At 43.3% G+C, this 12,333-nt stretch overlaps 1 protein-coding gene across 1 annotated transcript in view; it reads right to left on the bottom strand.

The window, feature by feature from the left end:
• LOC310862228 (arf-GAP with coiled-coil, ANK repeat and PH domain-containing protein 3-like) overlaps window positions 1-12,333 on the bottom strand; it is a 72,114-nt gene that overhangs the window by 23,726 nt on the left and 36,055 nt on the right. Inside the window, exons 5-9 of the mRNA XM_083770004.1 lie at window positions 6,526-6,584; window positions 6,141-6,324; window positions 3,620-3,664; window positions 3,407-3,502; window positions 2,635-2,709 (exon numbers count right to left, since the gene is read on the bottom strand). Coding sequence (XP_083626130.1) covers window positions 2,635-2,709; window positions 3,407-3,502; window positions 3,620-3,664; window positions 6,141-6,324; window positions 6,526-6,584 — 459 coding nt within the window. The remainder of the gene's footprint in view (window positions 1-2,634; window positions 2,710-3,406; window positions 3,503-3,619; window positions 3,665-6,140; window positions 6,325-6,525; window positions 6,585-12,333) is intronic.

Raw genomic sequence — 12,333 nt, 5'->3', positions numbered from 1 at the left:
ATAATCACTATTATGGGTCCATAAAACATTTATTCAGCTCTTTTGAATGCATTAATTGCATACACTATTCGGTGATATATTTTCTGCCTATTCGGGCCGAAACCGAACATTTTCTGCGGCTGAATATTCGGGGCATCACTACTTAAATTAGTATGTTTATACAGAGTAAGTACAGAATAAATAATCTCTCAATCACCTGGTAATGACTGTGACACAGTCCTGTATCTGAAAGGTCAGAAATGAAGTCCTTGCAACCACAATGTTTCCAGCCAGACAGGTCTAGTCCAGTCCACGTAAGCACTATAAATACTTTGTTGTACAACAAATAGCAAAGATTGTTGACCTACAAGCTTGTAGATGTTTGGAAAAATTTAAAGATTTAGAAAGCTTTTGCCTATAATGCCATGTTGAAAGTGGTTATCACTTAACATACCTACACCCACACAGTATCATTGGTATGAAGTGTAACTGAATATCGCTGTTTTAGTATCCTCACTTAACTCATTAACCTGAGTTTGATTCTACAAATGTTATATTATGGTTATGGCAAAACTTAACTTAAATAATAATCACTATTATGGGTCCATAAAACATTTATTCAGCTCTTTGAATGCATTAATTGCATACACTATTCGGTGATATATTTTCTGCCTATTTGGGCCGAAACCGAATAGGCCGAAAATGCATATTTAGCCATTTTCTGCCGAATATTTTCTGCAGCCGAATATTCGGTGCATCACTAGTCATGGTTTGATAACTGAGCCAATTATATAAAGACGGATATTCTTCATCATCATCATCATCGTCACAGCAGCATTTTTTTTTTCAATGGCAATAATAAAGTTACAAATATTTAATCACATAGCGCTAAACAGCCAACGGCTTGAGTGTAGTCATTTAGAAGTCTGAAATTTCTCTCACGGCTAGCTGTATCTAGCCCTGGTCCAGGGCTTACAGCGAGTCTCTCTCTGTCAGAGAGAGACTCGCTGTAAGCCCTGGACCAGGGCTAGCTGTATCATTCTCTGTAGTGCACTCGATGCATCTCAATAAACTTTGGAAAAAAAAAAATAACAAAGTCTCTATTGCCATTTAAGACATTGATTTGCAAAAAGAAAAAAATTACAGGCCTGTTCCTGACTGTTGCATTTCCATTAGCTTTTCATTTGAAATTCATTTGTTATGGCAAAAATGGTGTCCTGGCGAATTATGTGACCATCTTGCGAGCTTCCTGTTCCAGGAATTGCCTTCCTGTTATATACATACTTTTGTGCATATACATTCATACACGTGCGCACACGCACACACGTGCAAATGAAGTATTTATATGTACAAGTGAAGTACCTAAATGTATGTATGTGCAAGTGAAGTATGCATGTATGTGTATGTGAGATATGCATGTATGTGCAAGTGAAGTACCAATATATATGTATGTGCAAGAGAAGTATACATGTATGTGCGAGTTGACTATGCATTTATGGCCTAAACGGCTTCCCATACCGTTTGAAGCCATTACTCTGCTTCAAAAACAGATCGATAAGGACCTGGGCCCTTCCTGCAGCCTCTAGCCCAGACCACAGAACCTGGAGGGCAGTATGGTTGACTGGTCGTCTGACAGATGGGTCACTTATCCTGGGGTACAGAGCAGCCTAGGACAGGGCCCTCTGATGAGAGAGGCTCCTCAATAATTCAGTAGACAGACAACAAAGAGTGAATCCTTCATGGATGGCTGTCACCCTTCATTATGAAACAAAAAGACTGGTAAACGAGGTGGCCATCAGTGCAACCTCCTACCGGAGCCTTACAGCCTACCGGAACTTTCTGTAAACCTATACTTACTGTAAGTCCTGTTACACATGTATTCAGCCTACTATCCGTGTACCTTGAGAGGGGGATAGCGTGGTTCAAATGTCGACATTTTTGACAATGTTTATAAAAATGCCTATAAAGATGTAGATCGCTAGTTACACAAAGTAAAGGGGGTGACCTCAATATCAAGAGGACAACGCACTGCTGCTTGTATATCGGGAATCGGGATATACCTAATGTGCTGATCATTGTAACCCACAACCAGTTGGATTAGTATCTCTTAAAATGTAACAGTTAAATCGATATCTGGCCTCAAACACTCTCCGGTTGGTCACCTTTAATCCTATATAGCTATAACAGAATCACTGGGCCAGGCGACAGACTTGGTCTGAATTGAACACACATTTACATCTACATCTATCAGACTATCGTCTATCGGACTAAACCAGGAACATATGAAAAAACATAAGCCAGATAATTTATCATATGGGGGTGTTGCTCTGTGACACATTGTGAGCTTGTAGATTTGGACAACAAATTAACCACTTTACTGTAAACCATACAGAACGTACAGTATACTTGGTTGGCTTGACTCCCAGGGGATAGTTAAGGCTTTGTTGACCAGATTCCCACGGGTACCAAATATCTTCACCGAACATAGCCGATCTACTGTAATATCTGCTATTTTCTGTGAATGTTCCTCCCGGGGGAAGGGATGTTAGGGTTTATGTGGTTCAGCTTCATAGGTAAAGGGAATCTGATGTGTATAACACCTGGAATCGCCTGATTGACTGTACTACATTCACATTTATCGGTGCAGTAACTCACCCTCTGCTGTATCGTTGCATGTTTATGTTCCATGTCCCTCTTCTCCATCGCTGAATCGATCACCAACTGGTCCAGCTGAAAACACGGCCACAATGAGCACAAAGATCACTGATAATGAAGTGCTGCTCTGCCCAAGGCTCATGCAGGGAAGTTCATCATTTTGGAATTATTATAAATGATTCTCAGTGAATGTCTACATGAGGGCTAGAGTGATTGCGGGTAAGCAAGAAGCATGGTTTAGGCTAGCAGAGGTTTAAGCCTATAATGATCAATGTCTGATCAATGTTTGTTAATGAAGAATCGACTTGCTTTTTTTTTCAGCACTGTGCTCACTGTGCAAACAGCATTGCTCTTCATTAACACAATGCAACAACTGAAATATATTGGTAAAAGATGGATGCAGCTCGCGCTAATCTTTTTAATTTATCACACGGTACATACTGTACGTTTATGGATTTAACATTCGACACTCCAAAGTATTAACTACGTAAGCCACAATTGTATACTTGGTGTCATGCAAAAATAGGCAATCAACAAGCAGTGAGCTAGCTTATAGATCTGCTATTTAAAAAAAAACAAAGAAAACATCATCAGTGATTTGACACAAACATAGGGATGCCAGCAGGTTGAAAGTGGTTGAACGGAATATCACATCAACAAACAAAACAGCACTGGTTTGCAAATGGCACTGTCAATATTTGCCAATCACGCCTTCTTGCCCGCAAGCCCTGAAATACAGCTCACTGAGCAAGAAGCTGGGTGTTTTGCTCACCTCAGCAGCCAGTTTCTTCATGTAAGGGTCAATCTCATCCAGGAGGTTGTAGCCCTGCTGGAACAGTGAGTACTGGGCATTCATGAATGACAGCATCTAGGGAGGACAGACAAGATTGTGTTATTCAAGAGATGTTCACAGGTGTTGCATATTCATTTTCAGATTGTAATACTTTAGTCTGTGCATCTACACTAGGATGGAGATGGTACATACTGCATCTAGGATCTCAAACTTCTTCTTTGCCTGGAGGACATTGATCTGCAGAGAGAGGAAGATGTGAATGTGAATGAGCAAATATTGTCTAATATAAACATGGAATCAATTCAATCATCTACACCTCGCCATTACATGCACAGGAAAGGGAATTTCTTCACTCTGTCCGTATTTTTCGGTGTCTTTGTCATCTGTCTGGTGTGCTCCACTTCACTCACTTCACTGCCCACACTAATTAACGCACCTGTGTCCCTGTGCTTCCTATGCACAGGGACATTAATTAAAGTTAATTAAATGCCAGCCACCAAGTGTCTAGACACAGAACTACAAATTAACGTGCCAACACACGAACATAAATAGCTCCTACACATATGATAGGAATTTGTGCTCTTAGCATGTCAAATGTTTTGTGATATTATTACAGACTGTTGAGCAATGCCCTCTAGTGGATATATACCAGCCTATTTAAGTGGTGCAACCACTCTGTGTGTCCCTGGCTGGGTCTGTCTGTGGCTCAGAGCACTACATAGTGTCACTGTTGCCCCCCACCCCCCTGTCTAAATCCCTAAAACACCCCTGTTACCCGTTACATTATGCATATGTGTGTGTGCTGGGAGCTCACACACTTGCCCAGTGCAATTGCCCAGTGCCGTTTTTTTTTTTTTTTTTCCCCACCGTGCACAGAGCCAAGAACACTCGTCTTTTCATTGAGTCACAACTCGCTTAAATCTCGCTCGTTTTTAACATTTCAAAGTGCTGTGTGATCATCAAAATTCAAGCCTTCATTTTGGTATATACCGAGTAGATTGTGCGTGTAGGCCGTCTCTACGGAACGTTATAAAGCGAAAATGAAATTTTGGGAAAGTGAAACCCCATTTGCTGCGCTATGGGGTGATGAAACGGAACGAGCAAATGGAATCACGCACAATGGCTGGCCCAACTTAAGTCAAATAACTTCTTTGACTAGACATATATAAACACAATGGACACAAGGGAAGTGATAGGGTCGCGGGTAACGGCGGCGGCGAAAATGGAGCCTTATGGGTCCTATTTTGAAAAACATTTTGAAATTGTTCAACTAGCCAGTCTACATTGACACGTTGTGAGCTTGTAGATCGGCTATTTGAAATATTTAAAAAAGTTTTTAAATAATAAAAATGTTTAGGGATAATGGGTAAGGCGAGATAGGGCACCACATCTCAAATAAGACCATGTGCTGTATGAGGTTGTGCATTATGGTGCATTACGCCATGACCTCTTCTGCCTTGAGACACTTTTGATTAAGACTTGAAAGGGTAAAATATTTCATAGCCGAATGGAAAGGGAGGGGGGGGGGGGTTATCAATTCAATTCAATTCAAAGGGCTTTATTGGCATGAGAAAACATACGTTTACATTGCCAAAGCAGAAAGAACAATACAACAATACAGCAATACAATCAAAACAAAAATTATGTACTTTGAAGGTCAGGATCTTCAATAGATCAACGTCTTATGTACCAAGATCACTCGATGCAGGTATAGTGCAGGAATATACACAATGATTAGTCTTTAGGGTGGTTGTGTTCCATTTGATATCCTTCTCCTATCACAGCAGCTCACAAATCTTGCTGCTGTGTTTGCACATTGTTGTACTTCGCCCAGCAGATAATGGGAGTTTATCATACCCCGCTGAATCAGTGGCTTTGTTCCCACAGGCAGTCATCATGGTCATGATGAGGAGGGCACGGCATACTGGCAGAATGAAGCCACAATGTATAAAAATAGACCAGGGAGGGCTCTGTGACCGTAGTGTCACGTACTGTACATGTACTGTAGGTGGACTCATGGACATTGATGGAAACACTGGGATACTTCACTATCTCCACTGGCATGATTTGTCCGTCTGTCCCTTTATGTCACTTAATCTAATCTCAATCGATAATCTCTTATCTTCAGTATCTCTGGCATCATTATTTTGGGCAATATTTTATTTCCATCTTAACCCATTTTGGGGCGGGAACCCCTTTTGGTGTTAGCATTATGCTATAGTTTAGCTATTGAAAAATAGCAGATCTACAAGCTCATAGCGCGCCACTACGAGCTTGTAGGTCTGCTATTTTTGAAAAATCGAAGAACGACTGACACAGAAACATGGCTTTTTCAGAAAACTGTCAGGATGTAGAAGACATTTTTAGAATCTGATCTCAGGTCAGAATGGGTTAACACATTTGATGCTAAGGACGGGTATACTCGTCCAATTAAATAAATACGCGAGGTGCTTTAGACGAGCATACTCATCCCAAGGCGTTTAATATCGATATAAGGACGCCTCGCTATTCTCCATTTTTTGGAAGCGCTCCGTTTGCATACGGACGGTTGCTGGGGGCCTCGTCTGCACTGTGTCTGCGCTAGTGGGATTGCTTTTCATCACGTGGCACCAAAGCGCCACCACTTCTGTCCACCAGGTGGGCACTCATTGCGTTTAAAAAAAAAAAACATGTGAATGAGGTCGGTCGGTAGACGCAAGTTATCTTCACTGACCTGCAAAACGTAGTCCAGGGCGAGGTGCCTGAAGCACTTGCGCGTGATGCTGAGTGTGCAGGTGGCCTCCTCCACTTCGTGAGGCTTGCTCCTGGGGGCCTGGGCGTTCTTCACCTGGGCTATCTCCAGGTCCTCACGGACCCTGTCAAAGTGCTTCTTGGTATCCTTGAACTTCCGGACATCCCTGAAAGATGGAAAATGGAGTGTGAGACATTTGGGCTGCAAAGAGGTCTAACGTTTTAATATTTCAGACCATAAAAATAGGTTAAAAGTTAAAAGGAACCGATAAGCCCCTTAAAATGCGGAACTTGTGTTAAATGTTTTATACAAGCTGAACTCCAAAACCTTGCTGAATTTTAAATGTCACATCTTGAGGTCTACTTACTCTTTCACAAAGTTGTGCAATTGCTGCTTGACAGATCTCTGGGCTTGATCAAATAGAATCTGAAATATAACAGAAGAAGCAATTATTTTGTTAAGAGCAGCTATAATTCTCAAGGAGGTATATTTTCAAACAAATATTGTACATTATAATGATTGATTATTACAATTATGCCTAGTACAATCGACCATGAGAAGGAATGCTAAGAAATCTAATCCCAAAGTTAATTCCCAGGCTGAATCTACACTGAATTGTGCTGTACAGTATGTAGCCATTTCTTTGAAGCTGATATTAAATTGTAAGGCAATCGTACAAATGGAGGACTGCTTCATTTCCCCCCTTATTAGTATCTTATGGAATAAAATACCTCATAGAATCACTATTAATTTGAACATAATGGTAATTTGGTCATTCCTCATCCAATGGAATAAGAAAGGACCAAGGGGGCAATGCTCTACTGCCGCACTATTCCCAAATTCCATTCAACCAACAGAGGGCGCTAAAGTCCAGACTTTTCAAAAGCACAGTGAAGGCAAAAAAAAAACACCCTTTCATGACTGCAAAACGGCATGGATGCACAATGTCAGAGAGTGAAACAGACCCAATGTAACACATAGACACCATGGTCTGCATTTAAATTTCACCATGCCCCCCACCCCCTCCCCCTCCCTCCCTCCCTCCCTCCCTCGGAGGACGTCCTTAGTGGCTGCTCATGCAGTGCTGCTGCTAAATAGGTCACTCGGCCAGAAAGGGAGGGAGTCTGGGAGGAGGAGGAGAGTGTGGAAGCAGAGTGGGAGGAGAGCAGGCTTTTTGGTACCGTGTGTGACGACACTGCAGAGCCTGCATCCGATGCTGCGTGCAAAAACCCCCAGACAAAATGTCAGAGCCCTGGCTTCAGCACTGAAACCATTTGCACTCGGCGGTGGTGGTGGTGGACAAGAGTAATTAGCAGAGTCTGCGGACGGTTTGTGCATCCCATTCTCTGGCCGAGTAATCCAATATGGTGAAGTCATATTGGACAGGGATGAATTACTGTACGATTTGAATTTTGAACACTATGAAAGTACCAGCGGTGCAATGTGTCCCTGGCATTTTGACAAGGTTTCATGTGAGGAATCACATGTAGGGGCTGTTGAGGGCCTCAGGCTCTTCTCTTGTTACAACAAAGTTGGAATAGATCAGATCCTGTACTTGGCACGCTAAAGCTCAAAATTCACCAGACATGCTTTAGGTATGTGTACCATAAATTACACATATGTAAGATACGTAAGATAAGACCATTTCATTTTGTTATACTATAATTACTTTGCTATATTTCTCTTCCCTCACTCCCCAATATCCATATAATTTCTTCCTCGCCCCCATCACTTTATCGCTCTTTCTCCGCATCTCTCCCGTCTGCCTATCTCGCTCCTTCGTTCTGATCCTTGATTCAGGGTTATATGTGAGATGGTAAGAGATGGCGGCACGTTTTATTTTTTAGAGAGCAAGTCCTCGCTTCCTGTTGCATGCTTCGTCTTTCCTCCCCTGCACTTGATTAATGAACAAAGGAATTCCTTCAGTCACACCCCACAGAGTCTGTCTCCTAACGCTGGCTGCAAATATGCAAATCGGAGAGGGTAAATATACTGCCTTTAATGCGAGCGGGAGCTTCCAAGGGGCTTCTGGGATCGCTCTCGAATGGAGCTACATGTCAGGGAGGCAGCCGTCTTCCCACCCCCTGTCACCGTAAATCTGTCTGCCCGACGGCAAAGACACAGCAGGCCTGTCTCCTTGGCTGTGCGTGTGTGGTCAATTTGTTTGGCTATACGCGCAATTTGAACCACTTGAACCCTAGCATCCCTATTCTGGGCAGAACGAACACTCACCGAAAATAGAAATCTACAATGCGAAGCGTTGTAGACCCGACTATTTATACCACAAAGATATTTAGTGTAGAGTGAAAGCAGGAGGAGGGGGGCCTATGTACTGTCGCGCCCCCTGGGAGTATGTTCAACTAAGTATAGGATTGAAGAGGTTTTAACAGGCCCCCTACAAAACACAGGTAGTGAGAACTGAGATGTTGTGTGGCATCAGGGAATGTCACATGTGACATTCGGTGCAGCGTGGTGAACACATAAACACCTGGGTGTTAAGATTGGGCCCTGGTACCAGATAATCAACCAAAAAGGAGGTGTGTGTTTCTGCGAGCGTGCAGTGGCAGAAAAGTGCTGGGCCCTTTCCTGGATCTGCTTTGTGGCCATTCCAACTGGCTGTGACTCTAAAGTTTGCAGGCCCCGACTAGGCAACCCGACCTGGCGGAGACCTGTGCTCCGAGGAGCACACCTTTGACCAACTAAAACTTTGTGAAACAACAACAACAACAGAGCTTCAGCATGGGTCTAAAAGGCTCGCAAAAGCCAGTAGTAACACTTGAAAAGACGCGAAGTAGTCCGCCATTGTTGTTGTGCTTTATACAGACGTGGCTCTCTAGCCTGTGGAAAAGCAAACTGGCTATTGCGAATTGAACCATGAACACAGACACTAGCGGCAGCCCAGAACCAGATCTACTATAGGTTCACTTTGGTGGAAATTGCCGTTGCAGATATTGTAGTCTTATCTGCATTAATATGCCACAGGTGCTCTCTGTAAGTAAGTAGCCTTGCCGAGCCATGAGGCCCACAGGGCAGGAGCCTATCTCCTGTTTCTGTAGCGTGAGGCAGCTCGATGTACAAGTACACCCCCTGGACATGACGCTAGTATTTCGCAGGGACTTACCCCCAATCCAACCCTTGATGCGGAGTGTCAAGCAGGGAGGCATTGGGTCCCATTTTTAGAGTCTTTGGTATGACTCGGCCGGGGATTGAACCCCAACCTCCCAGTCTCAGGGCGGACACTCTAACCACAAGGCCACTGAGCTCTCAGTATTAAAGTAACACTCACGATTTTGCTGTGAAAGAGGATCATGTGAACATGTGATCCAATAAAGATATTTTATCAACACGTTGTCAAGGTGTGAATGGATTTGAAGAACTGTCAACATACGTGTACAATTGTAATCTACAGGGAGGCGAGGAAAACGTGACACATTTAATCACACATGACCTGATATCAGATGACAGGAATGGGGCAGGAACACGCTCAACCACAATAGGACTACTATCATCTGCACTTTGTGCCGCCATCTCCCCCTCTTTCCCGGTGGCATGTTGGGACACAGAGTGATGTCATGTCATCTTTAGCTGTCAACCTAAATAAGGCTGCTTATTCAGTGGCTGTCTATTCATACCCAGGGGGCAAACCACCCTTTTTTTCTTAGGAAACCTGCATTTGCCATGACCTCAAAGGTTGTCCACCAGAAATAATATCTATGACCCCGTAGGATCACAACCTATATGGACAACCCGGTCAATTTCTTGCTGGAAATCCAATATGGCCGCCCCAATATTAGCCCCTATTAGTTATAATGGGGGGTGAATAGGGCAAGTATTGCAAGTTTCCATGAAATCCAATATGGCCGCCACAATATGGCCGCCATAATATTAACACCCAGAAAATAGGTTTGGCTCCAACTTCTGAACGAGATGAGCTAGAAATGCAAACTTGGTGTCTATTTCATGGTTTCTGACCATGATAGACTCAATGGAATACCTATTTCTATTATTGGGTGTGTCTGGAGTCTGGACCCTTATTTTGCATATTTACAAGATATTTCGAAAAAAAAAAAAATCGACGTCAGGCCTAAATGGGTTAAGTCCTAGCGACTGCCAGATGTAAGCCTCATTTGGCATCCCTGTCGGTCTCTCCACTCTTCACTCATTTCTAATGCATGTTAAGAGAGCCAAAAGTGTGTCAATAATTTATCGAGTATTCATATGGTGTTTCACGCTTGAATTAGACGGTGACTGTTTAAATGTTGGCCTGATTCGGTTGGACGTCTCTGTCCATATGTGTGTGAGAGAGAGAGAAAGAAAAAAGAGAAAGAGAGAGAGAGAGAGAGAGAGAGAGAGAGAGAGAGAGAGCGAGAGAGAGAGAGAGAGAATCTATTGTGAAATCCTTGGAATAGCAGAGACATGTGGTTAAAGTGAAAGGAGCTATACTTGGCTTACATTTGACATTCAAGAAAATAACAGAGGCTGTTTGTTCTGTTGTGTGGTATTGGACTGGCGAAAAGAGAACCAAACTGTATCAGGAAAAGGAGCGAGGCAAGGGCCAGGACTCTCTGCTTTCATTGGATGCTGCAATTTGCATGCATGTGTATGAGCGCATGGCCACGTATCTGCTCAAACGCGTGTGGTTGACGTGACGTGGGCAATTCCATTTCGCCACACTGAAAATCCTATGAGTGTTAAAAACCCATTTTGGGGCGGGAACCCCTTTTGGTGTTAGCATTATGTTATGCTTTATCTATTGAAATATAGCAGATCTACAAGCTCATAGCGCACGCTACGAGCTTGTAGGTCTGCTATTTAAAACAAATTGAAGAACTACTGACACAGAAACATAGCTTTTTCAGAAAACGGTCGGGATGTAGAAGACATTTTTAGAATCTGATCTCAGGTCAAAATGGGTTAACCACTTTCTTTGCACGACGAATAGCAAAAATAGACGATACATCATTGCCGACGACGACATTCAGGAATCAGGAGTTTGCATGTGCACTCTTTCATCGTCTGTGTCCCGAGTGTGCGTAGCCTGCTACTGTGCAGGCAGAAAATATTTCAATATACGTCAGTAAGTTGGTTCTGAATTTATATTTGACTGTAAGGACCTTTAATAAGTTACCACATCATCTGTGGATCACAAGGCTGTCGGCACCCTAATCAGCAGAAAGATCAAATAAATTGCTAATATTATTAATATTTCTCTAAACTCTTTAATCTCATCAGAATCGCCCTTTTCGCTTCAATATCACACAGTATGCATGCTGCCAACCCCCCGGTCTGTTCTGCTGCCACATCAAAGAAACAAAGAAAAAAGGCATCTAAGAGACAGTTGTATTAATGTCCAGCCAGAATCAGGGCCCGAGCGGACTGGAGGGAGGGAGGGGAGCACCCAGCTGAGCTTTCAGTGGACAGGCCAGCTGGTCCAATGCCAAATCCTGCTCTGTGTGGTACTGTAGTGTACAGCCACAGAGTTAGTTAGTGAGTGAGTTAGTCAATCAAACAGACAGACAGACAGACAGACAGACAGGGCCTGGGCCGTGGCTCCGCGGTACAGGCACCTTGGCCGGTAGTCCAAGTCTGGCAGTGTGCCGCGGGTTCGACTCCCGATCCCGACGGCCTTTACTGCATGTCACTCCCCCATCTCTCTCCCCCATTTCCTGTCAGCCTACTGTCTGTCCCTCCATAAAAAATATAAAATAAAGGCGAAACGAAAGCCAAATAGACAGAAAAATGCTAAAGGCAGTGTTGTTGACTGGAGCCGAGAGGCATTTCAAACGTAACTTATGGTAATACTACAAAAACTATGAGGGCCACAACACAGAGGCTTAAACAAGACTCCTCACTGACCTCGACTGCAAAGTTTCCAGTCAGATGTTCAGTTATGGATCTAATATGTGAAGTTTCATGAGTATAGTTTCACAATCGTGTACTTGTGTGCTTGTCCTTCTAAATAAGTGATGTACTGGTAGAATTTCAGGCCAATCGGCATGAGCTCCATGTTAATGAATGCAGCATTCACTCACGCACGTGAAGATTTCACATTCTCATTAAAATGCATTGACCAGATGTCCCGCTGTGACCGGGTTTTGCGAGAACAGTCGCGCAAAAAAACCTGCATGCACAAAAACGAAAGCGCGCGAGTGATGCTTTCTCGGTGGGTTCCCAG

The sequence above is a fragment of the Protomyctophum parallelum genome (assembly GCF_964188405.1).
Source record: "Protomyctophum parallelum genome assembly, chromosome: 7".
In the NCBI taxonomy this organism is placed as follows: domain Eukaryota; kingdom Metazoa; phylum Chordata; class Actinopteri; order Myctophiformes; family Myctophidae; genus Protomyctophum; species Protomyctophum parallelum.
The sequence above is the reverse complement of the archived record's forward strand: the minus strand, read 5'-3'. Positions and strand labels throughout refer to the sequence as shown.